The sequence below is a fragment of the Pithys albifrons genome, chromosome 1 (assembly GCF_047495875.1).
Source record: "Pithys albifrons albifrons isolate INPA30051 chromosome 1, PitAlb_v1, whole genome shotgun sequence".
In the NCBI taxonomy this organism is placed as follows: Eukaryota; Metazoa; Chordata; class Aves; order Passeriformes; family Thamnophilidae; genus Pithys; species Pithys albifrons.
Window position 1 is genome coordinate 18,403,141 of NC_092458.1, and position 26,887 is coordinate 18,430,027.

Below are 26,887 nucleotides of genomic sequence, written 5' to 3' on the forward strand. Positions count from 1 at the left end.
TTCCAGCCTGTGTTCTGTCCTAGTTCGGCAGGCAGTGCTGGGCTCATAAAGTTTTGATTATCCCCAAGGGTGCATATAGCTATTAACTTTATATTAATACAGTTAAGATTAGAAATCTTTGCATTTCTGTCCCTCCTCCCTTTCACATGACACCTGCCTCTAATGCTACCTGTGATTCTCTCAGCAATCAGCTTATATGACACAGGGCATGGTATATTTTAACCAACAGAGTCAGCTGTGAAACCTTTTTTCTGATCCAACCACCGGTGCAAGTTCTGAGGCATCGTAACAACTTTATCTTTCTTCGAACAAACAGCTAAAGTTGTTAAGTAGGGACTGACAGAATAATCTCTTTATATTCACCTAGGAAAACAACAGTTAACCCACAAGAAAGAGCTGCTTGTTTAATATTGGCTTTCAATCATACATGCCACTGCTCAGTGAGCAAAACCAGACTGTCACCTGCATAGCAGCTAAGGAGCTGCCAAACAGTAATGTGTAAATACTGTTTCTGAAGATAGATACACATTTGATTTGGTAAAGTGTCTGTTATTGTAGCATACAGCTTGCTCCTGGTTCTTATCTCTACTTAGAGGTTAGACTATGTTTGAGATTTACGATATTTATTTATTTAAAGGAAACAGAAAATCCAAAAAAGTGCTGTGCAGGCCACTGAAACTATCCCCACTTTTTCTGGGAAAAACAGCACCATTTGCTTCTGTAACTTCATTTAAGATATCAAGACTAAACCAATTTTAACATTATCCAGAAATTGAGATGCTAGAACATGTTTCTCCCAATTTTGACAGCACTCTTACTCCCATCAGCTTGCCTCCCCAACAATCCTCTTTCCCAGAATAATAACAAATAAATTATATTCTTATTTTGGCAAAATTAGCCTTCATCTCAAGACACTGTTTAAAGCTCCCTTCATAACCTTAAGATGTGCATAAGAGTAGCTTGCCCCTTTTAGAAACTGTCAGTGAAATGGTGAAAGATCGAAGTGCATGTTCCTTTAATTGGTAAACAAAATAAGATGTATTAATATTAGCTATACAATGTGTCAGACTACACTCTGTGTAGGTGTAACAATAAGAAAAATCCAAATAAAAACAAGCAACTTTAGAAGACAGAAAAAAATTTGATTATAGAAGAATTTTGTATTCATACAAATGTATCTTCTTGGCATTAGCCTTGCATATTCAGAACACAGTCTTACTTCTATTTCAACATCAGCAAGTGACTTCATTTAAGACAACTGACAGCCCTTACACCCCTCCCACACAAGAACCAAAGCATCACAGCTGCTGGCTGACTCAACGGAAGAAGTATTGCCTTTTATACCAATCAGTATAACAAATTAAGAGGCAGTGCTAGATTTTATATAATTTTGTCTGTATTATATCAACTACAAATAACATACTTACATTATATATATATATACACATGTCCTCTTGAACATCAACAGACTTGTTAATTAGATTCTAACCATGAAATGCTGCCCTCAGATACTACCAGTACAACTCATTTGGTCTATAAGCTCCTGCTTTGTACACTGCTACTCAAAGATGCATAGCCTGGCAGACAGGCTATATTTTAGCTTCTAAATATCCCCAATTATTTGTTTAGGAGTTATTAAACAAAACAACAAACCAAACAATCAAAACAAAAAACCAAACTGCAAACAAAAAACTGCATTTCTTATCCTTCTTTGCCAGAGAGCAACAGCACTGCATGATGACATCTGCCATTAGCTCTCTCATTCAGAAAAATTTGCCACTTTTACAGTAGATGTGGGTTGAAACTTTCACTTCTTAACCAATTCCTCTTTAGTTACACTTGTGTAAATTCAGAATAGATCCTCTAGGCACTAGCTTCAAGTTTACAGCCACTTACTCAAGGAAACAAATTAGCAATATTAGGAATTTAGGAAGAATATTTTTACTCTGAGGTTGTTGAAGCCCTGGAACAGGTTGTCCAAAAAAGATGTGGATGTCCCATCTCAAGAAGTGTTCAAGGCCAGGTTGGACAGGACTCTGAGCAACCTGGTCTAGTGGAAGATATCCTTGCCTGCAGCAGGAGGGTTGGAACAAGATGATCTTTAAGGTCCGGTCCAACTCAAACCATTCTGTGATTCTACATTTATCTATTGGTTATTTTATGTCACTTGCTCCAAATACAACCACTGTAAACAGTGTGCTAATTTAAAGTAGAAATGGATGAGTCTATTTCAACAAATTCTATTCATTGAGCTCTCTTTCTGATGCTAAAAGCAGTATCATCTTCTGATCATCAACAGAATGATCATTGCTCACAAGTCACCATCACATGGCTGACAAACACTGGAACAAAGTCAGTCTTAATTTTAAGAGGGCAGAATACATTATAAAGCCAACCACTGCAAAAAGAAATTAAGAATCAGCCAGAGAGACTGTGGCCAACTATACTAGTGTTGCACATTTCCTTCTATGTATGTATGCATGTATGGCCAGACTTTGCAAATGAAGATTTGGGCAGGGCTCTCCCCACGTGGGTGTGCCCTTCCAGCCTGCACAGTGGATTTTTTAGGTGAGGCACAGCGTGCACAGAACTGGCCCCACCGTTTAAGTCCTGAGGTCCATTTGCCACGACCGAGCGAGCTTGGACAGTGACAGTGAAGTCCTTGGGACTGTCACAGCACCCGGTACTAACTGGGGCTGACCCTGCTGAGCATCCGAGATGTGGCGGGATGGGATGGCAGGGAGGCATTGAACTGCCAGGGGATGGTCCCACTGAGACTCGAACTCAGGTCCTTGGGATTCAGAGTCCAGAGTGCTCTCCTTTACACCCTGGGACCGCCCTAGGTTACACTAAAGCAATGTAAAAAACACGAAGTTTTCAATGTTAGCTTTAGCTGTTAGTAAATTAAAATATTATCTCTCACATTTCCTTCTACCCTTCTATCAAATGCATTCTAGAAAAACACTCCTCCAAAAATCAACATGCTATAAAAACTATTCCAAAAGCATTTAAAAAAAATAATGGAGGATATAAATAACAACTGTAAAACAATGATCTTTAACAAATACATCTTTGCTCACCACTTGTATCCCCTTCCCGTCTAGATCTTGGCACACCACGAGACACAGCATTTGAAAAGCCTTTTGAGGTAGTGCTTTGTAAAGAAGGCTGATTTGCAGTTAAAGTCCATGCGAGACGTGATCCCAGTTGCTGACGGAGACAATCTCCAACACCTGGGGCTTGATAGGATTGTCTAAAAGGATAAAAGGAAGAAATATCTTTAAAAACTTTTATTCCATACCCATTACATGGCATGGAGTGACGCAAATTTTGAAAAATGTCCCCAAGTTTGAGTTTGTTTTCCATGGATATGTCAGTTGGGGTTTTTTTAATAAATGGACCTCAAGAAAGGGTACAGAACATAGAGACAATTTATAGCTTCCTATAAGCCTATACTTAAAAAAAAAGCCCTCTAGAAAAGGGGGCTACAAATCTGACAAATATGATTTCATATTAAAAACTGACTTTTTTGAAAAGTGTAATTATGCTGAAATAGATTAAAAGTTACTCTAAGTATAAAAAACAACAGTCATACTAAAACCCTTAAATATTTAAGTTTTGTTATTACCTGAAACTGTAATTACATGTCAAAGAACTAAAGGAAAATAGAAAAGAGGATAAAGTTCACTCTCCTTTCAGATAGTTTCTATCAAGTGTCTGAAGATGTGATCAAGGAGGGAGTATCCAGACAAGCTCTGATTTTCCTTCCTACCAAACTTGTAATTTCTCACAAAGTCTTAAACATAAAAAACGTTAAGACTAGAAGTTAGCTTTCTGAATATTTCTGCATCATGATGAAAAATAAAGTTGCAAATATCTGCATGGAATTTTTGCTGACCGTTCCTCCTCCTCCTCCTCCAACGGAATGTAAACATTTTGAAATATACATATACTTTTAAAAAATCCAAAACATTAATTCCACAAAGCTGTGAAAGCAGTCACATGGAGAGATGGAAAAGGATTGCAATACAAATGTCCATGTGCAAGAAGTCAGGAAATGCCTTTTCTCTTTCAATCACCGCATCGTTAACTCAATGAGATGGTCAACAAGAACACAGCCTGCCAGACAGAGCAACTCAGAATCTCAGAATCAATGAGGCTGGAAAAGACTTCTGAGATCGAGTCCAACCTATGATTTAACACTACCAATGTCAACGAGACCATGGCACTCAGTGCCATGCCCAGTCTTTCCTTCAACACCTCCAGGAAGAGTGATTCCACCACATCCCCAGGCAGCTTATTTCAATAATCACTCTTCCTGTGAAGTAGTTCTTCCTAATGTCCAACCTAAACCTCCCATGGTGCAGCTTAAGACTATGACCTCTCATCTTGTCACTAGCTGCCAGGGAAAAAGAGACTGATCCCCATCTCATCGCAGTCTCCTTTCAGGTACTTGTAGAGAGCAACAAGGTCCCACCTGAGTTTCCTTTACTCCAAGCTAAACAACGTCAGCTCCTTCAGCTGCTTCTCATAGGACTTGTACTCCAGACCCTTTACCAGCTTCGCTGCCCTTCTCTGGACATGCTCCAGCATCTCAATGTTGTTCCTGAAATGAGGGGCCCAGAACGGGACACAGTACTTGGGGTGTGTCCTCACCAGTGCCAAGCACAGGGAAAGAATCACTTCCCTAGTTCTGCTGGCCACACCATTCCTGATACAAGCCAGAATGCCAGTGGCCTTCTTGGTCACCTGGACACACTGCTGGCTCATGTTCCACCACTGTTAACCAGCATCCCCAGGTCCTTTTCCACTGAGCAGCTTTCCAGCCACTCTGCCCCGAGCCTGTAGCGCTGCAGGGGGTTGGCATCACTAAAGTGCAGGACCCAGCACTTGCCCTTGTTGAACTTCACACTCTTGATCTCAGCCCATTGATCCATCCTGTCCAGGTATCTCTGCAGAGCCTTCCTACCAGCCAGCAGATCGACACTCCCACCCAACTTGATGTTGTCTGCAAATTTGCTAATGGTAGAATCAGTCCCCTCATCCAGATAATAGATATTAAACAAGACGGGGACTAACAGTGATTCCTGGGGGACACTGCTAGTGACTGGACACCAACTGGATGCAGCACCATCCACCAGCACTCTCTGGCCCTGGCCATCAGCCAGTTCTTAACCCAGCAGGGAGTGCTCCTGTCGAAGCCATGGGCTGCCAGCTTTTCCAGGACTATGCCATGGGAGACTTTGCTGAAGTCCAGGTATACTACATTCACAGCTTCTCCCTCATCCACCAGGCAGGTCACGTGGTCATAAAAAGAGATCAGGTTGGTCAGGCAGGACCTGCCCTTCCTAGACCTGTGCTAGCTGAGTCTGATCCCTTGGTTGTCTGTATGTACCATGGGATCACACTCAAGATGATCTGCTCTAAAACCTTGCTGGGCACTGAGGTCAGGCTGACAGGCCTGTAGTTCCCCAGATCCTCCTTCCAGTCCTTCTTGTGGATGGGCATTACATTGGCCAACCTCCAGTCATCTGGGACCTCTCTGGTTATCCAGGACTGATGATAAATGATGGAGAGTGGCTTAGCAAGCTCTTCTGACAGCTCCCTCAACACCCTAGGGTGGATCCCATCTGGTCCCACAGACTTGTGAGTATCTAAGTGGCTCAGCAGGTCACTAACTGCTTCCTCCTGGATTACAGGGGCTCCATTCTGCTCCCTGTCCTTGTCTACCAGCTCAGGGGGCCAGTTGCCCTGAGGATAACTGGTCTTACTGTCGAAGACTGAGCTCTATTTTGCTTAGCATTTATAACGCGCCAAATAGAGTAGAACACTGAATTTAGGCTGTTCAGAAGAATGTACTCTAGAAAAAAGTAAAACAGGTATAAAGAGAAGTTCGGAGGAATGAAGCTCACAGATGACAAGACTAAAGAGTACAGTGAAATTCCTGTGAAAACAATAGTCTGAATAGGTCAGGCGAAGAATATGCAAGAAACAGGGTAGGGTTCTTCTGGTATTTTTAAGCAAGCAAATATATGAAAGAAACTCACTGACATAACTTTCTGTGTTATATCAGGATTATATAATGGTTGAGGTTGAAAGGGACCTCTGGAGATCACCTCTTCCAACTCCCCTGATCAAAGCAGGATCAGCTAGAGAGGGTTACCTGCTGCATTGTCCAAGTCATGTTTTCAGTATTTTTAAGCATGGAGATGGCACAACCTCACTGGGCAACCCATTTCAGTGTTTCACAGTATCCTCCCTGCCCTCAAACACATACCTCACCTTATGCAAAAGTTTTTTTTCCTTATGTTTAACTGTGATTCACAGACTTGTAAATTTTGCCAGTTACCTCTTGTTCTTTTCCTGGACACTACCTGAAAGAGTCTGGCTCTACTCCCCCAGTCATAGTCACATAGGTAAGATCCTTTGAGCCTTTTCTTCTCCAGGCTGAACAGTCCCAGCTCTCACAGCCTCCCCTAACATGTGAGACACTCCAATCCCTTAACTGCTTTTGGGCTTCCTTCACACTCTTTCCAGACTGCCTGTGTCTTTTTTTGTACCATGACTGCATTTGCAGATGTGTCTCACTAGTACCAAGCAGTGAGGATGTTTTACTTCCCTCACCCTTCTTGCTGACTGCCCTTCCCAACACAGACCAGGAGGCTCTTGGCCTTCTTCACCACACATTGCACACTCATGTTCAACTTGGTGTCTACCAGGAACCCCAGGATCTTTTCTGTAAAGCTGCTTTTCAACTTGTCAGCCCCCAGTACATACTGGTGCATGGAATTATTCCTCCCCAGGTGCAGGACTTTGACAAACTTCAGTGGGCTCCTGTCAGCCTGTTTCAGGAGCCTACTGAGCATCCTCTGAATATGTTTAATGACATCCTTTATCAACTACTCCTCCCAGCTTTGTATCATCCACCAAGTTGTGAGGATTCACTCTGTGCTATCACGTGGGATGAAGGATGCAGCATCTGGGCTACACCATTAGTGACCAGGCCCCACCTGGACTTTGTGCCACTGATGGTAATCCTTTTGAGTCAAGCAGGTCAGACAGTTTTCAGTCCACTGTCACTCTATCTAGTCCACATTTTATTAAGTCTGTCAACAAGGATATTATAGGTAGACAGTATCAAAAGTCTTAGTAAAAGTTGAAATAAAGAACAATCATTGCTCTCCCTTTGTCCACCAAGTAAATCATCTCATCATAGAAAGCTGTAAGATTGGTCGAGTATGTCTTCCTTTTCTTAAGTCTGTGCTCCTAGGCCCCCTTTTTAGTCCTTCATGGGTCTGGACATGCATTGCAGAGTCACAATGACTTTCCCAAGGGTCTCAAGGTCCTGCACTGGTCTTACCAGCAGAAACCAAGGCAAAGGAAGCACTGAATACTTCAGTCTTTTTCACATCTTCTGTCACCACAGTCCATGCCCCTCGAACAGGAGGGCCATGTTTTCTCTAGCCTTCCTTTACTGTTTCTGTAGTTGTAGAAATATTTTCTGTTGCCCTTCATATCCCTTGATAGATTAAATTCAAGTCAGTTTACGCTTTCACTGCACACTTAGTCTCTCTGCCCATGGATGGTCCTTTGCACCTGGCCCTGATTCCATCTTTTGTACACTTTTTTCATGTCTGAGTTTTGTCAGATGCAACTTGATCAACCATGCAGGTCTCCTGCCACTTTTGCTTGAATTCCACTTGTCCATTTCATTCTTGAACTTGAAGGAGGTAATCCTTGAATATCAACCAGCTCTCAAGTCAGGCAGTTAAATGATCGTTGTAGATCCCTTCAAACAGAACTATTCTATTGCCTCAGTTATGGCTGTGATTAAAGCTCTCCATGAATACCAGGGCCTGCAAATGTAACACTTCTTCCAGTCATCCAAATATCTCATCTGCTTCCTGATGGCAGTCTACAGCCGATGTCCACCACAGCATCACCCATGTTGCTCTGCCTTTTACTTCTCATGAAGTCTCAGTCAGCAGCTCATGTGTCTGTAGGCAAAGCTCCCTACATTCTTGCTGCTCCCTCATGTAAACTGCAATTTGTTTTTCTTGCCCCCTTGGCCTGTCCTTTCCAATGAGCCTGTAAAGGGCCCTGTAACACTCCAGTGTTATGAACTATCCCACCATGGTTTTGTGATTCCAATGAGATCACAGCCCCAGTGAATTCAAGTCCTCCTGTCTGTTCCCTCCACTGCATATGTTAGCTGATGTTACAGCCTTCCCATAGAAGGCTTCCTCTTCACATTCCTCATTTCTCTGCACAGTTGGATGGAGTCCCTTCTTTCCTGCTCTGTTGGTTTCAAGGTCTCTCTTGCCCACATCACCCTGCATCCTTTGCTTACCAACTTGGTCTGCCAATTCCTCACTTGATTGTGAGGCACAGCCCTTCCTGTTGCTCCTAGTTTTAAAGGCATCACATACCCATGTATTCGAGATACACAATATAAACCTAGTACTGACACAGTCCAAGAAGTATTTGTATTGTAAAGCCTATTAATAGCAGTAAAATCCAGTTCTGTCAGCACTAGTTATTATTTCCATACTATGAATTCAGTAACTCATGTCAAATATACTCTACTAAAAAGCAGCTGTGGTCCTTTCTGAAAAGGCATCAATTGTGATTTTGTGTTTCTTGGGGATGGGAAGGAAAACAGAGACAAGAAGATGGTGATAAACAATGGATACACTGGGGCAGCCAATCATGGCTTCATATGTCATATGCCAGCACCTGATATTCAGAACTGTTCAGTTAAGGAACTCAGTTTCTCTGCACCTACAGTGGAATTTCCAAAGGCATATGAACAGGGAGAGTGGCAAAAAGGAAAAAAAAAAGAAACAAGGCAAAAAAAGCAGCAGATCATCTCAAGTCTTCTCCAAACCTATCAGTAAGGTAAAATTTACCCTGGAACGAGTGATTGTGGAGTTGGTGTTGGCCCATTTAGGGCATACAGGCTGATGCTGCTGATCCCACTGCTCCCCATGCTGCAGGAACTCTGCGCAGACTGAGCACTGCGGTCTTGGTAATTCAGTGGAAGGGTCTGAGGCCTGGCATAGTAATAAGGGGTTGAGTGAGCATCCCGTGGCAATGCTTGAGCAAAAAGCGTGGCATAACTTGATACCTGAAAAGGAAAGGATTTCAAAGGGAGGAATTAAAAAAAATAAAATGTGGGAGTTGCTTTAAGTCATGTCTTTAGTTAACAGGTGTGTAATATCAAAACAAGAAAAACCTGAAGACTATGTTTATGTAAAGCAAAAATTGCTGTTGCAATTATAACAACAAAAACATCCTTTATGGTGAGCAAAGGTACTTTTAGCAATATAGCTTCTTTTTGACTGCAAACTGTCATGAGCAATAGCTGCAAAAAGCACTTCGGTGCAAGCAGAGCTGCAGCTGAAGGAGGAATTTTGCTTTCTCTGCTCCATTTAAAACTCATTAGCACATGAGCAGATATTACAGCACCAAGCAGAAAGCAAACATAAAAACCACCCATCTAATACAATCACAACTTCAGCTACAAATGTTGGACAGTTCAGATTTTTACATGTACATAGTGTAAGAAAATGACACTAAATATTCAGATACTTAAGTAAAGTGTGTTCTTTCTTTCAGCCTCACAATTGCCACAAACACAGCCTGAGGTGTTGATTAAGTCTGGATAATGATTCTTAATGGCATCTAAAATAAGTGACACACATTTACTGTTTCTCAGAAGTAACAGAGGTCTCCTCACTTACCTTGTTAGACTGTTTACGTGGATCTTCACTAAGGCTAAGCAGGAGGTAGAGTATTGACCATTTGTTTTTCAAAATGCCCTTTAAAAAAATGAAGGCAAACAAAAATTAGTTCAACTCTCAACAACTATAGATTTCCTTTTAGTTATGCAGCCTAATATATATGCATACAAATACATCTTCCAGACAAATCAGACTAACACTTTCTAGAATAAACTGGAAATGTGCAGTGCAGCCTCTGTATTGCCAATTTTATTAATTTTCTCCACTGTGTTCAAATCATGAACTTTGACCTGCTCAGAGATCAGCAAATAAGCTCAATTTACAATTCATAGTCACTAAGAATGAGGTTTATACAGAGATGAACTTTTACCAGCATTCCCACATAATCTTGCCATTTAAAATATTTCAGGTTTGGATGTTAATTTTACCTAAATGTGAAGAAGCAAAACTCTTGGTAAAATTTTAAGCAGAGAAATGTCTTTTCTCCACTTTCCCCCTTCACTCTCCTTTACAAGGAGGCTTCAAAAGCAAGATTTTCCATTTCTATTACTTTAAATGCCATTTAAGAGAGCTACTAAAATTTTTACAGCCTTAGATACAGACACTGTGAACATGACACTTGACAAATATATAATACAGTCTTTAGCAAACAGACACAAAGAGACTGTTAGACTAACACTGTCATCAGCTTTAGATCTCAGCAGAAAGCTTAGACTGAAGCCCAAGCTACCACTTTAGAGGGAAGGAAAATACTAAAGAGTTTTATTCAAAATATCCATGTTTCTAGATATGTTACTGCATAGTTCTGTGACACTGACGCGTGCACCTGAATTTACCAGGGACATAGAACCTTATGGTGGACATTAAACAGTGGAGTAAATCAAAGAAATTTAAAGTTTGCTTACAACACTGATCAGGCTACAATCTGAGTATTCAGCAATGTTGAATATAAAGGAAACTTTAGTCATATCAAGATTCAACAAAGACTCCATTCTCTATGAAGCAATGTAATTCAGTGCTATTACTCTTGCAAAAAGCACTTTCAAGGTCAGTTTGAAATTTTCTTTTTTAAACATGCTTTCATTTTCACCATTTTCTATTTTTTCTACCTCTTGCAAATTACACATTTAGTGTGCATATGTTACATGTTATAAGAATTTTGGACAAAGAGCATTCCATTCTTCAGGACAGAGTCCACTAACCAAATCAAAGCTCTATATTGTTATAGAAGAGCAAAAGGAGACCTTCTATACTACTATGTAAAGCAGAAGTCTATTATATTCTGGTTTGAGTTGAACAACAAGCAAAAAGTAGAGGGATTGCATCTGTTGTACAAAACTAATAAAGTAACTAATTAACAACTGACCAAGAAGGTGCAGCAACATTACTGCTTCTTGTACTGGCCAGGGCAGAGTAAGTCCAAGTGCTTCAAGAAGCATGGTATTCTCAGCTGCCAAGCTGCCACAAAAATAAGCACTGACCTCCTTTTCTCTTAAGAGTAAGGGAGGAAACAAAGTTAAAACAGATGCACACATGCCTTTTTTTCCTCCTAGCTGTTTTCAAGAGATTTGCTGGAGGAAGAAAAAGCCTCATTGATTCAGAAAATATGTATCTTTTTTACCTCTTTCCCTAAGCTCATGGGGAAAAGAAATGATTGTTCACCATCAGTAATAAACAGCAGGTTTAATAATAATTGGTATAGTGAATTTTAAAGAAGCTATGATAGTGTTTCATGTACACAAGGTGCTACAACAGGAAAAAAAAGAAGGTTAAAAGAACCTCCAGTGTTTGAGGAGGCAGTAAAACATAAAGATACCTTGCATTACGTATGTATGGCCAGACTTTGAGAAGGAAGATTTGGGAAGGGCTCTCCCCACGTGGGTGTGCCCTTCCAGCCTGCACAGTGGATTTTTTAGGTGAGGCACAGCATGTGCAGAACTGGCCCCACCATTTAAGTCCTCAGGTCCATTTGCCATGGCCGAGCGAGCTTGGACAGTGACAGTGAAGTCCTCAGGACTGTCACAGCACTCGGTACTAACCGGGGCTGACCCTGCTGAGCATCCGAGATCTGATGGGATGGGATGGCAGGGAGGCATTGAACTGCCAGGGGACGGTCCCCACTGAGACTCGAAGTCAGGTCCTTGGGATTCAGAGCCCAGAGTGCTCTCCTTTACACCACGGGACTGCCCCCCTTGCATTACACATTTGAAAGAATAACCCAAACACATAACATAGGCAGGCATTTCGTATCAAAGATTACAGTCATGCTCTGCAGCACTTTCGCTTGCCAACTGGCAACCCAGTATGGAAGCCACAGAAACATGTCACAGAAAATCTGTATTTAAAGAGCAAGACCATACAGTGTAGCATGCAAGGAGAGGCTGAAACCAATGGCTGAGGCAGTGACACTTGATTTGCTGTAAAAAGTAATGCTAATAATACACAAATTCACTCAGGACACAAAGAAAATGAAGAGTCACTCAGTACTAGCTCCAAGTACTAACAAACTATTGGATAAGTTAACCATGGAAAAGGAGAGGGGCAGAAACAAGTTCTAACTAGGCATATTCTCCGCAGAATAACTTTATTGCAATCTTAAAATCTTAGTGTTACCCTGTTAAAACTCAGGTTTTCTGTACACCAGCATCTTTTGTCAGAATATCAACTAAGTATTCTTTGATTAACATCAATGCTACAGACATCAAAGTCAACAACCCCTTAACCTTCAACATTACAGACTTGGAGCACTTAAAAATTCAGAGGCATGAGTATCCTAGAGTATTAAAATCTGTATACTGAGAGGGATTTCTGTAAAACTAACTTTGAGAAAATTCAGCAGTTTTACATATAAAATGGACACTTCTATTTTTAGAGAGTTTCTTTCTTCATATGAAGTGCCCCTTCATATAACTGGATTCAAATATTAAAAATGTATTCCTTATTCTCTTCTGATTTACAGTCAAATTCCAAAAAGAAGGAACTTGTAAACTTTTTCATAAAAACTGCAGAATAATTAGGGTTGAAAGGCATTAGTGGGTATTGCCTAGTCCAATCCCTCTGCTCCAAGCAGGATTGTCTCCAGCAGCTCCGCCTGCAACTGCGTCCACTCAGGTTTTCACTCTCTCCCAAGGATGGCAGTGCTGCACCTTTCCTGGGTAAGCTGTTCCAGCATTTAACCATCCTCTCAGAAAAAATATTGTTCATAACCTTAGCACTCTCCAAAACAATATCAGAAGGATGTGTATGTGTGCCTTCAGTTTTTCTACTCTTTACACATTTCTTACACTACCTGTGAACCAAGTTTTCTGTAGAGTTCTGAAAATAAAGCAGCATCTGCTTCTCTTCTTTGTCGCACAACTATTAAAATAATAAAAAAAAAGAAATACAGATTAAAAATTTGGAAGAATTAATTATAGTTATGTCTAACATTATACATTTGTGGTAAATTAGCAAGTGTACCCAAGAAAGCTTAGTGATGTTGAACTTTCATCCTATTTACTCAAACATTTTGCCTGTTTTCATGTTATCTGCATTCCACCCCTGAAAACTCTTGCATCAGAAGTGGTTCCATATAAGTACCTCTTTTTCTTAGGGCAATCAACATACACACCATCTAAATCAGTGCCCTTTTAAAGTCTAGTCTGACATACAGTAGGTTTAGGGACTTGAGGGACATAACCAAAGGCAAATAAGTGTTAAAGAATGCTGTAAAAACTACATGTAATGGCTCACAAAACTTAGTGTAATTATGTCTATTTTAGGTAATAAAAGCAAGAAACAAAAGTAGTAATGCTACTCGCTTCAAGTCAAGCAGAATTCCAAGATCACACAACCTTTATAGTATAAAAAAATAACAGGTCTCAATCAATGCCGGTTACACAACAGTTAATTTCTCAGAGGAAGAACATCTTCAAACTAAGATTTCTTCCAAAAAGCTGTTACATCAGAAAGAGCCATGTTAAGAAAAACAAGGAGATAAAACACAAACATGTGAAGAAAGTGTAGTGATAAGAAAAATAGTTGTTAAATGTTATAAATGTTAATTAGCATCAAAAGTCACTGCTATGTACACTTTGCCAACTAAGCCATTTTATGTATGGTATCTCCAAAATAAATGTCAAGTTAGAAGGACACATCCAGTTGCTCCTTACATGATCACTGACATCAGGCCTACAAGGCGAAATTGGGGAGAAGGAAAATGGGAGATACAGCCCTTTTCAAAATTCCTGACAATAAGTCCAAAGAATATGTGCTATGGTGTCTAGAATCAACCAATTCATGTAGAAACTTATCATGCAGACAAGTGTATACTGTAGATTCCAGTCTTTTGGAGTTGTAGCTAGAGGAATTCTGATGGCCTTACTTGCCAACCAGCAAGCCACAGAGGCTCTGCATTAGCAAAAATCACATGGACCTTAAAAAAATTATAATCACTGACGTCAGTTACCCTAATTCAATCTTCAAAGCTCAAATATGAAGCTTTAATTTAATTAGCACACTTCAAGTAATTGTTTCTGGACATGCTACTGTACAGCAGACAATCTGCTGGAAGCAGCATTTGTCTTTTCAAGAAGGTGGCATCACAGCCCCTTTGGATTCACACAGTGTGACACTTCACTCGGAGCAGCACAGAGCACAACAGAATGGAACTGCAATATAACTTAGGAAGTCACAGTCTACTATTTTGCTTTTGAGAAGGTGGTTGCAGAAAATTGGTAGAGAAACTGAAGGCAAGAAGTATCAGGTAAGTCACAAACAATTCTCTCCATTCTCAGGATGCTCATTCAGCAAACTTCACACAGGGGTTCATGAACTTAATTGTGCCAATGTGTCATATTTCTGAAGTCTACATCTCAATAATATCAGTTTTCTAAAAAGAACTATTAATGTATAAATTCTGAGCACTAACAAAGTGAAAGTAGTGCAATATTAATGTGCTTTACTTTCATAGTGGGCAAGATACAAAGTTGCAGTAAGGACAGTCTAACCTAAACATTCAGAAAAATCTAAGCTGTAAATACAAATAACCACTCAGGAATATTCACTAGGGAATTAATGAAATGTGCTAAACAATGTTTTCAGGAGGTAAGCATTAATAACAGATTAGGTGACTATCTGTGAAGCAGGGCTTTTCCATTTTCAGAGAAATAAACCCATCAAATAACTTGATGAAGAACTTGCTATTTGTAAGAAAGAAACAAATATGCACTTACGTTCTTTCTTGATTTTCTCCGCTACAAGAAACTCATCACGCTCAACAGTGGGAGCAAAGTTGCTGCCAATAACTCTCACTGCATACTGAAACTGTTGGGCTGCATCGGCTGGAAGGAAAAATGAGAACTCTCAGTTAAGCAGAATGCTAAGGCTCTATTAAAACAAATTAATAAAAAGTTCAGACATGAAATTACATTGCTGTTTTCTGAATCCAGCACAAATGTACCTGGCTTAGATCTGATAATAATGTTATGCTGCAATTCTTAGACACACTTCTAAGCAGAGGGCAGTGAAACCCAGTTTACACAGCTTGGTATAGTATCAATGCTGTACTTTAAGCACACAGCCCAAAAAATAACTGCATTGAAATTGTGAATAAGCCTTTCCTGTTGTGATAGTTTGATCCAGGCTTTTTCCTAGTAACCAGATGTAACTAAGGAGGGGCTTGTCTCCTAGGTATTCCTCACCCATTCTTTCCTCTCCCACGGGACAAAGAGGGATATAAGACAGGAGATAGGAAGCTTAGACTCTCTTCGGTTTCCAGTGAGGGTGGAGTGCAAGGAGTTCTCTGCTGCTCAGTCCCTTATCAGAGCTGTGCAGAAGATTGGGGAAAGGATGTGAGTGAGACCCCCACGTGAGAGAAGGGGGTGGCTTTCTTCTTAGAGTAGTTCGTGGCATTGTGTTGTACTGGTTTACTTGGCAGGTGGGTGGGGGTGGTTTTTTTGTACCCATTGCTTTTTGTTTTGCCTCTTTGTCGCCCCTGTTTTCCCTTTCCCTATTGTGGGTGCAAATTGTATAAATTTAATTGTAAACATTTAGAGAATATATCTCTATCCATCCATCTCCCTCTCTTCCCCTCTCTGTCCTGACTTGGCCCAGTTCCTTTCAAGTTGGCTTTTTTTGCCCCCCTTTCCTTTTCCCTGCTTTGAGGAGTGGGGGAGAAGGAAGGGTGGCTCGGGCTGGGGAGCCAGGACGAAACCAAGACACCCATTCTGTACTGATGGAAGAGACACTTAGAGTTATTAATTTGCACATTTGAGCTGGCTCTGCCCATCCCCACAGACAGAAATGCTGTGGGACTTGGCACAGAGTCCCACAATTCAGCTCACAGACAGGAGCAATACACCCAGGTTCACCACACACAGTCTCCCCCCAAACGGCAATCTGGATTATCCTACCTGTGACCTTCACTGAGATACCCATAACAACACTTCTACAAGTTTGCATCTTGTTTTTAGGTTTGGTTTTGGTTATAAAACAGTTTGCACTGTTTTACCCTCAGGTTCAAAGCCAGCTCAGAGATATGAGCATCACATCCCAGTGCATGATGTGGACGCTAATGCAGAGATCACAAGGTAGTGACCACCCTCCACTGCTCCTTCCTCACGCAACTATTCTATTTTTAATACTGTTGCTTAACAGTACAGTTTAAGTGCAAGTATGTTTCTTTCCAGGAATATTAAGAGCCTGGTAATGCAAAGATAGGGCCAGCAGTGTTATATTACTGCCTTTACAGCATAGTCATGTTCCCACTTACTGACCTGCAAAAGCAAACAAACAATAACCCTACAGACATGCCCAGTACCCTCACAAGATGCCAGATACGTGTCTGCTCCTTATACAGAAGCAACTGTAATAACATGAGGGGGAAAGGTACATAAGAAAATGTACAAGTGAGTTTGTCAGCTACTTGAATCCTTTTATTTCAGAAAAAAAGATGTAAGCAATTCTGCATATTGTCTGTTCTGTAAATAACAATTCTGTGTGCAGATGCATCAGATCTTCATGTGTTACACAGTCAGCTAAGCAGGCGGCTTTCAGACAAAAATCACAGAGTAAGGCAGCAATGGTTCAGCCAAGGAAAAAGCAAGGATGCTGGCCAAGACAAGTATGCACAAAAGGCACAGAAAAATGAAATAAGGTAATGGACCACTAGAAGTAGAAACATTTTAAGCATTTACCATCTCTTAAATTAACTAATATTTACAATTGGAAATAAAAAGTCACTTGGGAGATACAAGGAATCAATCATTGATTAAACACATGAAAATCTCCAGAAACTTATGGAAAGAAGAAATCTGAAATCACAATGTGCTTGATTGTTTTTGAATGCCCTACATTCATTTTGAATGTCTGTTTTTTATTGTCTTGTAGCACGTCACCCACTGGTCCTACTCTACTAGAATACAACTGTAGAACAGCAAACATCACCCAGCTCACACAAAGCAGTACCTCACACAACCAGGAAAACAGTCTGTTCAGAAAAAAAAATTAATATTTAGCAGTATTTGACAATTTTAGTCCACAGAAGGAGCAAGAGAATTGTTCTGCTGTCAGAGAAGAAAATGCCAACATCCAGACTACCACAGGGTCACAAATCTCCATGACTTAAATGCCTCCCAGAAACAGATCTACTGTTAGACTAAGCAACCTCCCAACTGCAATAAGGACTTGAAAATACAAATATAAAAATTTAATACTCCAGCTACTGATAAACCAGGTGTGAAGAGTTAAGTACGAGGAAGTATTTCTGTGTAATTCTTAAGTTTAATGTGTGTCATTACAGAAGTCAGGATTTCAAAAAGTATTCTGCATGGTCAGTTAAAGTCATATCCTGGCACTTAAGTTATCCCAAGCAATATAAATTCCATTAATCCCTCAACCTAGCAGCAGATAGGCAAGGGGGAAGTTTTTCCTTTAAGGGAGAAGTTTTAAGAAAGATTCATAATCTTCTATACCAATGTTCTATTTCAATACCAGCCATAGGAAGACTAGTTAAAGCACTGAAACTTAGTATAGTCTTTTCCATACTGCCCTAAAAAGGCATCTGAGAAACATCTCTAGTTAAAAGACAATAATTCCAGCAAATTCTGATTTTAAACTTGTTATACTACTAATAACATAGAACAAAGTTATCTGCTCTTTACACACACAGATTTGCACTGGCCATTCAACAGTTTCACAGCAAGACTGGTTTCCTATTATATTTAATTCAGATTTTCTTGATTTATTCATATCAAGTCCAGCTTCTCTTTTACAAACTAAATTCCCTGCTGTGGCATTTCCTCAGTAGATTATTTCTTGTGAATCTAAAAACTAACTTCAGTACCTAAAGCGATGAAACATAACTCAATACAAATATGCGTCAGGACAATAAAAATCCACACAGCTTGTAGCTTATGGGCACATTTAGTTGCTTCTCAAAGAATAATCATTTTAACATCAGATGGACTTAAAATACACAGCCATCTCTTGACTTGAACATCCTTCATCAAAAAATTACTATGGTATGACTCTGTCACGTAACAGGGAGCTCAGTTTATCCGATGCATGAAACTGATGCAAATGTTTGTGGGGTCAAGGAGGGAAGACAACATTGATCTGACTTGTTTTCCTGAGGTCAGATCAGAGCAGTGAATGCAGAGACAGCCACTTCTCCTCAGACTGTATCCCATGCAATTAAAAATACTGAGCAGCAGCCACACAGCTGAAGAGAGAACTAGCACTTGTGAATCACAAGATAGTTTTTTTTAGAAAACACTCTCCTTTGAGCCAAGGAACCTATCAATCCTTCAAGGGCCTATACTGCACACAGCCATTCCAACTTCCCTAAGCACAATGCAGTATCAGAACTGAACTATTTCAAAAGGCACATAACAGCATGTTAAAGTTGCAGTACAAGTGTAGCACCTGAAAAAAGATACAGAAGAAAGACACAGAAAGAATTTGGTTTTAAAGAAATCAAGGAGAAATGGGACAAAAGATAAAACCTAAAAGAAAAGTTCAAGACATGAACAGAAAAATCAGCTGATATAGTTACAAGAAGCCAGTATTTCAGAGGAAATTATGAAACTCAGCAAGACTTTTGCTATAAAGAAGCTTCTAACATTACCTATAATTTTAGGAAGTGAACTGAAATTCACTTCACACTCATATTTCTTTAAAGAAGGTCTCCCATAGATCAGTTGAGGTTTCCTGAAGGGGGTGAGGCTGAAGTCCTGAAAAACTTAAGTAATAAGTGAAACTGTTTTCCAAACATTAACATAACATGTTTGTGAGAAACCCTGCTTCCTGAAAAGATGACATTTGGTTATTTTAATGTGTCTGTAAACATAATTTCTAAGCCAAACAACAATCACTTACTTTCTTTCAAAGACTAGCCAACTCTCTCCACTGTCTCTTTTTCCAATTAGCTGTCTCTCATGCAATGGTTTTGCTTAAATGCAGATGCAAAATTATTGTAAAACAATTACACTCTAAACCACATTCAGTGCTGCAGGGGTGGCACTGACGAGCTAAAAACTATTACTGTAAACTACTTGGATGCAGGTGTTGCTATAAACAAAGGCTGAAGAAAAAAACAAAAACAAAACAACAAATTCCTTTTCTGTAACAAAGTGCTTACTAAATGCCTAAAGTGTTATTGTTGCAAAACTAAGCTTGGAAGAAAAGCTGTAAAACTCTTCACCTCTTCACATACATCATGAGCACACGCAGTGTTTGTCAAGACAGCAATGTAGCTGTATCTTCTCTGTTTTAGCTACATCAGAAGTTCTACATCACTATGAAGTATCACCTGAGAAAAAAAGCAATTGCACTTACCATGTCCTATACTGATAAACTAAAATACTTATCTCAAATGCCATTAGTGTTACTATTTTGTTCTTGACAAGAATCTACACACAATGTAAGCAGAACTGATTGTTCCTTAGAAAACACTGGGATTGAAAAGTGCAACTTGAAGACCAGCTCAGTTAGAAACATAGAATCAACTGGGTTGGAAAAGACCTCCAGTCCCTTTACCAGATCATGGCACTCAGTGCCACGGCCAATCTCAGGTTAAAACCCTCCAGGGATGGTGAATCCACCACCTCTCTGGGCAGGCCATTCCAGCGTCTGATTACTCTCTCTGAAAATAATTTCTTTCTGATCTCCAACTTAAATTTCCCCTGGCAGAGCTTGAGCCCGTGCCCCCTTGTCCTATTGCTGAGTGCCTGGGAGAAGAGACCAGCCCCCACCTGGCTAGAACTTCCCTTCAGGTAGTTATAGACAGTGATGAGGTCACCTCTGAGCCTCCTCTTCTCCAGGCTAAACAACCCCAGCTCCCTCAGCCTCTCCCCACAGGGCTTATGCTCCAGTCCCTTCACCAGCCTTGTTGCTCTTCTCTGGACTCGCTCCAGCACCTCAATATCCTTTCTGAACTGAGAGGCCCAGAACTGAACACAGTACTCAAGGTGTGGCCTCACCAATGCAGAGTACAGGGGAAGGATCACTTCCCTGGTCCTGCTGGCCATGCTATTTTTGATACAGGCCAGGATCCCATTGGCCTTGTTGGCCACCTGGGCACACTGTTGGCTCATGCTGAGCTTCCTGTCAATTAGTACCCCAAGGTCCCTTTCTGCCTGGCTGCTCTCCAGCCACTCTGTGCCCAGCCTGTAGTGCTGCAGGGGTTTGTTGTGGGTTGAGGCAATCCCAGACATGAGCACAGATTGGCAGAACTCATTGAGAGCAGCCCTGCAGAGAAGGACCTGGAAGTTCTGGTGGCAAAATACTAGACATGAACCGGCAATGTGTACTTGCAGCCCAGAAGGCCCATATGCATCCTGGGGTGGTTCCAAAGCAGCGTGGGCAGCAGGTTGAGGGAAGTGATTCTGCCTCTCTACCCCACTCTTGTGAGACCCCACCGGGAATACTCATCCAGCTCTGAGGTGCCCAGCACAAGAATGACACTGACCTGCTAGAGCCACAGAGGGGAGAGCCATGAGGATGATCAGAGGAAGGGAGGACCTCTCCTAGGAAGACAAACAGAGAGCTGAGGCTGTTCAGCTGGAGAAGGCATCACATAGAGACTTTTTAGTATTTAAAGGGAGTTTATAGAAAAAGAGATGGAGAAACTTTTTACATGGGCAAACAGTAATAGGACAAGGGGGAATGATTCTAAACTATAAAAGGAGACATTTAGATGAGATGCTAGGAAGAAATTCTTTTCTGTGAGGGTGGTGAGACAGTGCAACACCTTAAACTGAGAAGTGGTGGATGTCCCATCCCTGGATATTTTTAAGGCCAGAATGGGATGGGGTTTTGAGCAACCTGGACTAGTGGAAGGTCCCAGCCCATAGCAGGGGAGCTGGACCAGATGACCTTTAAGGAAGCTTCCAAGCAAAGCCTTTCTATGATTCTATGATGTATTTCTGAAAAAAAAATCTCAATCTGGCATGTCTTCAGATTTAGTCAGCTATCTTAAAACTCTCTTTTATGCACATTTTTAGTTGAAGCATTTAAAGTTTATTGTCCTAGTTTAGCAGGAGGGACCAGTTAACACTGTGTGGGGTGATCAAAGCTGTGTATTCTACCCCCTCTATTCATTCCCCAAGGACAATGGACCATTAGCAGCAGCTGCCCAGGGAGTCATTACCACCTTCATACCCAGCCTGAGGGGGGCGGAGCTGCTAATGGGCCATCAACGGTTCAACACCCCCTGGCTCCCAGAGTTAATCACCCATTGTGTGAGTCCCCGCCCAGGGGGAGGGACTGGGTGCTCCCTGAGGGTACATAAGTGGTGGGTAAGAAGACCTCAAGAACTTCTCGTTGGATCCAGAGAAGCAGCAGGATCTCAACAGGAGGAGATCACCGCTCTCGCCCAGACCACAGCCCTCGCCTGAACCAACAGGTTTTTCATTTCCTTTTGCTCTGGACTTGGGGGAACCACAGGGGCCTCAGCACAAGGGCAAACAAACCCCCTTGGGTTTGTGCCCCAGGACACTGGGTTATACTGCTGGGTTTTTGTGAGTTGAAAGCAATTTCCCTTTGTGTCAGTGTATTTATTGTAATATTATCAATAAATTTTAGCTCTGACTTATAATCTCTCTCGTGGTGAGTTCATTTCCCCTGCTGGTTCACCTTTAAACCAGCACAATTGTTAATTAATTTTTTATACTCTCCAGACTCCTTTCCCAGAAAGGAAAAAACCCCAACCAAACAACAAAGGTACAAAGTTAAGTCCCAGCTACACACACTGCCATGTCTTTCCTTACTTAAAAGTTGTCCATAAATTTTGAAGCACAGCACAGAAAAAATAACTATTCTTTAATTATGTTAATATTGCTGGCTCTGGTTGCATTATCAGTAAACAGATTTACGTGAGGAATGTTCCACTGGACTAACAGCAACTTGGTAGCACAATCTTCTTAGAACTTTCCCTCACTGTGATTTTTTGCCTATTTTATCAGCCTGCATTTGCTCTGTTATTAGCACAGATAAAATGCACTCCACATCACCTTGTGAATTAACTCGATGCTTTGCCCCAGCCATAAAATATTAACATCCATTCCAACAGTTCAGAGTTTAAAAAACTCCAAACAGCAATAACGAAACTACAATTGCCATCATAGAGAAGAAATTAAGGCCAGAGTAGGGACTTCAGGTATCAAACTGCTCTCTGAAGACTAAAACACTACATTGTAGAATATGCACATCTCAAATAGGATTTATACACACAAAAATCTTTTCAGGATTCAGGACCAATCAGATCTCGCTTGAATATTTACAGTATTACCGTTTGTTGCCATGGAGGCACTAAGGGTTCTTACAGCAACAACTTTGCCTACAGTCTCCAAGATTACCAGGAGGTTTGTGAAAGACAGCAAAGAACAAGAAGTTCTTGTCAGAAGGATTAAAATCACTGTCCAAAGAGAGGCATGCAACCCTGTAAAACTGCTGGAGTCTACAAACAGAGCAGGGAAAAAATCATAGAAATTACTGCAGAGCTCTCAAGCTCTCTGCAAGATCAGATTTAATTGTAAAACTGAGGTGGATGGCCTGGACTAATACAGGAGATTCATAATACAAACCCAGTACACTAATTCTTGATACTGAGAGGACATGAAAAGAGAGGTCAGGAACAGCTCGAGATCCAGGGGCAGAGACCCTCAACTAAGTGCAGTGGGTGCCTGCAGGCACACATGGTGCCACGGAAAGCTTTCAGCCCTTCCTTGAGAACTGGCTAAAGCACAGGAGCGAAGTTCTTTGAAAACAAACAAACAAAAACAAAAAACATCAAAACTTGAGGTAGATTTTTTTTAAAACCAGTATAGAGTTCTCCCAGGTAACTCAGCAGACCTTGTAATGAATTTCTCAGAGGTGGAGGTGTTTGTTCAAAACAAAACCAAAAAACACTTCAGCAACTAGGCCTGTGCAGCTGACAGGTCCTGGAAGCAAAGCAAGGCAACTACTGGGTGGGTGGCTTCAAAAGGGACAGAGAAAGGAAAGCTCCACCACAGAGTCTCTGAAGACACATTCCATCACAGCACAAATTCACTTTAACAAGTGGAGAAGGTGGAGGCCTTCTAAGGTCATCATGGGCAGAAGAGGAAAAATCTCTGATGGAGGATTTACAGAGGGTTTCAGGCCTGGCATTGCACAGTGCAGACACGGATGCAGAGCAATCCCACATTAGCACAAAGTGCACTTTCATCATGCAGACACTGGGTAACATAGACAGAACCCTCCAGCTCCTCCTGAAGCCAGCTCTTCCTCACAAAAGTAACAACACACACACGGGTACAACAAAAATTCGGAAGTACAAACTCAGGGTACCTACAGGCAGAACAACCATCAGAAGGTCAAACCTCAACTCCTTTCTATTATTACCTATTAAATTGCACCCAGTTACATCAGTATTCTGTAGTTCACATTCACAGCAGGCTAACTACAGAAAAGGTTAAAGACAGACGTTTTTGACTTCTTGTTACACAGTTTTGCTATAAATTTCCCTACTAAATTTAAAGGTCCTTTAGTATCTAAGGTTTCTTTCTCTGAATTCTGTAGAAGTAATTGAGTGCCATAAATTATTTACCAACGACTAAACAGGTAATACTTGCAGATTGTGCTTCAAAAAAGAGAACATCTATACACAAGCACCCTCACTTTATCAGTACACATGGAGAGGAGAAGCTGCACATAAACCACCAACAAACACAAATCCCTTGTTTCAAACTTACCCTATTCTGAAAGCAAGTTAAGAGTTACAAGCCTGAAAAACAGCAAGATGTCAAGCAACTTGTCTGGTGGGTTCCTTACCACGATCTATGCACCTTCCTCAACACAGAGGATGGGAGGTACTAACAAAATTTCTTTCTTGTCTTTCTTTAATCCTTGGACATAGGAACTGAGGAGGGTACAAGCACCATAAACATCTTTCATGACAGACTTTCACAGACCTTTTATCAGCCTCTATGCACTTGAAATCAGTAGCTGAGCTAACACATGTACTACAGGTAACTGCTGCACGAGAACTCCATTGTTAAAAGGGTGAGGTTTCAGTACTAGAGATCCTCCTGTATGGCCAGACTTCCTGAACGCAGATTTGGGCAGGGCTCTCCCCATGTGGGTGTGCCCTTCCAGCCTGCACAGTGGATTTTTTAGGTGAGGCACAGCGTGCACAGAACTGGCCCCACTGTTTCAGTCCTGAGGTCCATTTGCCACAGCCGAGTGAGCTTGGACAGTGACAGTGAAGTCCTCGGGACTGTCACAGCACCCGGTACTAACCAGGGCTGACCCTGCTGAGCATCCGAGATGTGATGGGATGGGATGGCAGGAAGGTTCACATGGGCCCACTCCTCAAGCCTGTCAAGGTCCCTCCGCATGGCATCCCTTCCCTTTGGCACATCAGCTGCGCTGCTCCCTGCAAATCTCGATCCCCCTGTCTGTAGTATTGATAAAGATGTTGATGAGCATCAGTCCCAATAGCTCTGAGGGACACCACTTTCTACCGATCTTTGTTTTGACATCAGGACATTGACTACAACCCTTTGGATGTGGCCATCCGACTGGTCCCTTATCCATCAAATAGTTCATCCATTAAACCTGTATCTTTCCAGCTCAAAGACAGGGATGGGGTGTGAGATCACCATGGGTTGTCTCCAACAGACAGAAACAAAGTTTGAGACAGACAAGTATATTTGCACCTTGCTCCTCACTCTCTAGATTTCTACAATATCAGTAGTTCACATATAGGCCACATTTTGTAACCCAATTCTTTATAAGAGATCAATGCTCAAAATTAAGAGTTACTTTCAAGGAAATAGCTAAAGGTCTTGTCAGAAGAGAGTGGCATGGACAGAGAAAAGAAAGACTTGACAACTACTGCTAATGAGGGAGACAGTCATCTCTCAGACAAGAAAACACATAATAAAAGCTTTTAAATGTCTAGTGAGCAATGCTTATAAACACATCAGCTTAAAAAAGGAGACTTAGCAGATGCACCTCTTTCCACCCTCGGACTGCTTACTAAAAACAGTCTTTGCCTTGACTGCAAGGGAGAAACTTATGCAAACAGGCAAGAGATTCATTCCCTCGCTGGAGGACCACAGCGGCATCAACACAGAGAGGACCTGTGGAGGACGCGGCGCGCCAGTGCCTGCACTCCCACAGGGGATGCTCCCCAAGGCGCCCACGAGCCCTGTTTGGCCCCGCTCCCCGCACCCCGCCCCGGCCCCGGCCCCGCACCGCTGCCCGCACCCGCCCCGTTCCCCGACAGCCGGACAGGCGCCCGGGGGAAGGAGGACACGAGGCCGCCACAACCCGTCTCCCGCCCCAGGGCTCCGGGTCGGGGGCCGCGGCCGCGCCCGACGGCCCCGCTCGGCCCGGACTGCCGGCCCCGGGCCGGGACAGGGCCCGGCAGCCCCGGGGCAGCCCCGCGGGCTCCCAGCGCTGCCGGCGGCGATGGCGGGGGCGCCGTTACCTTCGCTCTTGCCCAGGATGCGGCAGCAGAGGTTCTGCAGCAGAACGTTGGGGGACTTTTGGTCCGGAGTCGCCATGGCCGCGCGGGAGGCAGGAGGTGGCGGGGGAGCGGGCGGCAGGGCCGGCGGGCGGGCAGAGGGAGGGCAGGGAGGACGCGCCGGCCGCTCGGCAGCACAGGGACCCGGCGGCACCTCCCGCTCCCGCCGCCGCCTACGGCGCCATTTTAACGGGGCCGCCGAGACCCGCAGCGGCCGCCGCAGCGCCCACAATGCCCCGCGCGCCCCGCGCCGCCGCAACGGCACAGGCGCCGCCCCGCGCGGCCCCGGCGGGAACGGCCCGAGAGCGCGGGAACGGGAGCGCGGGAACGGGAGCGCGGGAACGGCCCGGGAGCGCGGGAACGGGAACGGCCCGGGAGCGCGGGAACGGGAACGACCCGGGTGCACGGGAACGGGAACGGCCCGGCCCGGGAGCGCGGGAACGGGAACGGCCCGGGCTGCGGCATCTCCCGGCCCTGGGAAACGGGACCTTCCCAGGATGGGGCACCTCCTCGGCCCTGGAAACGGGAGCTTCTCGGGCTGTGGTGCCTCCACGGCCCTGGGAAACGGGACCTTCCCGGGCTGTGGCACCTCCGTGGGAAGCGGGACTTTCCCGGGCTGTGGCACCTCCGTGGGAAACGGGACCTTCCCGGGCTGTGGCACCTCCGTGGGAAGCGGGACTTTCCCGGGCTGTGGCACCTCCGTGGGAAACGGGACCCTCCCGGGCTGTGGCACCTCCGTGGGAAACGGGACCTTCCCGGGCTGCGGCACCTCCCTGGCCCTGGCAAACGCCCGCTCACCTGTCCCTCCAACTCTGATGTCACATTCCATCAAAGCATAAAGTCACTTCAGCATAAATCTTTAACAAGTGGAGAGCTTGAGGCCTTCTAAGGCCATCACGGGCAGAAGAGGAAATGATCCCTGATGGAGGATTTACAGAGGGCTTCAGGCCTGGCATTGCACAGTGCAGACACGGATGCAGAGCAATCCCACATTAGCGCTAAGTGCACTTCCATCATGCAGACATTAGATAATATAAACAGAACCCTTCATCTCCTCCTGAAGCCAGCTCTTCCTCACAAACAGAACACACAAGTGCTGAGAAGGAACACAGAGAGCTACAACGGAAATTCGGAAGTACAAACTCAGAGAGCC

General features: G+C 42.9%; 1 protein-coding gene across 1 annotated transcript in view; it reads right to left on the reverse strand.

The window, feature by feature from the left end:
• TUBGCP3 (tubulin gamma complex component 3) overlaps positions 1–25,960 on the reverse strand; it is a 55,161-nt gene extending 29,201 nt beyond the window's left edge. Inside the window, exons 1-6 of the mRNA XM_071569646.1 lie at positions 25,699–25,960; positions 14,957–15,064; positions 13,033–13,100; positions 9,744–9,821; positions 8,910–9,127; positions 3,081–3,253 (exon numbers count right to left, since the gene is read on the reverse strand). Of these exons, the coding sequence (XP_071425747.1) occupies positions 3,081–3,253; positions 8,910–9,127; positions 9,744–9,821; positions 13,033–13,100; positions 14,957–15,064; positions 25,699–25,774 (721 nt within the window). The 5' untranslated portion in view covers positions 25,775–25,960. The remainder of the gene's footprint in view (positions 1–3,080; positions 3,254–8,909; positions 9,128–9,743; positions 9,822–13,032; positions 13,101–14,956; positions 15,065–25,698) is intronic.
• Between the last annotated feature and the right edge of the window lie 927 nt (positions 25,961–26,887).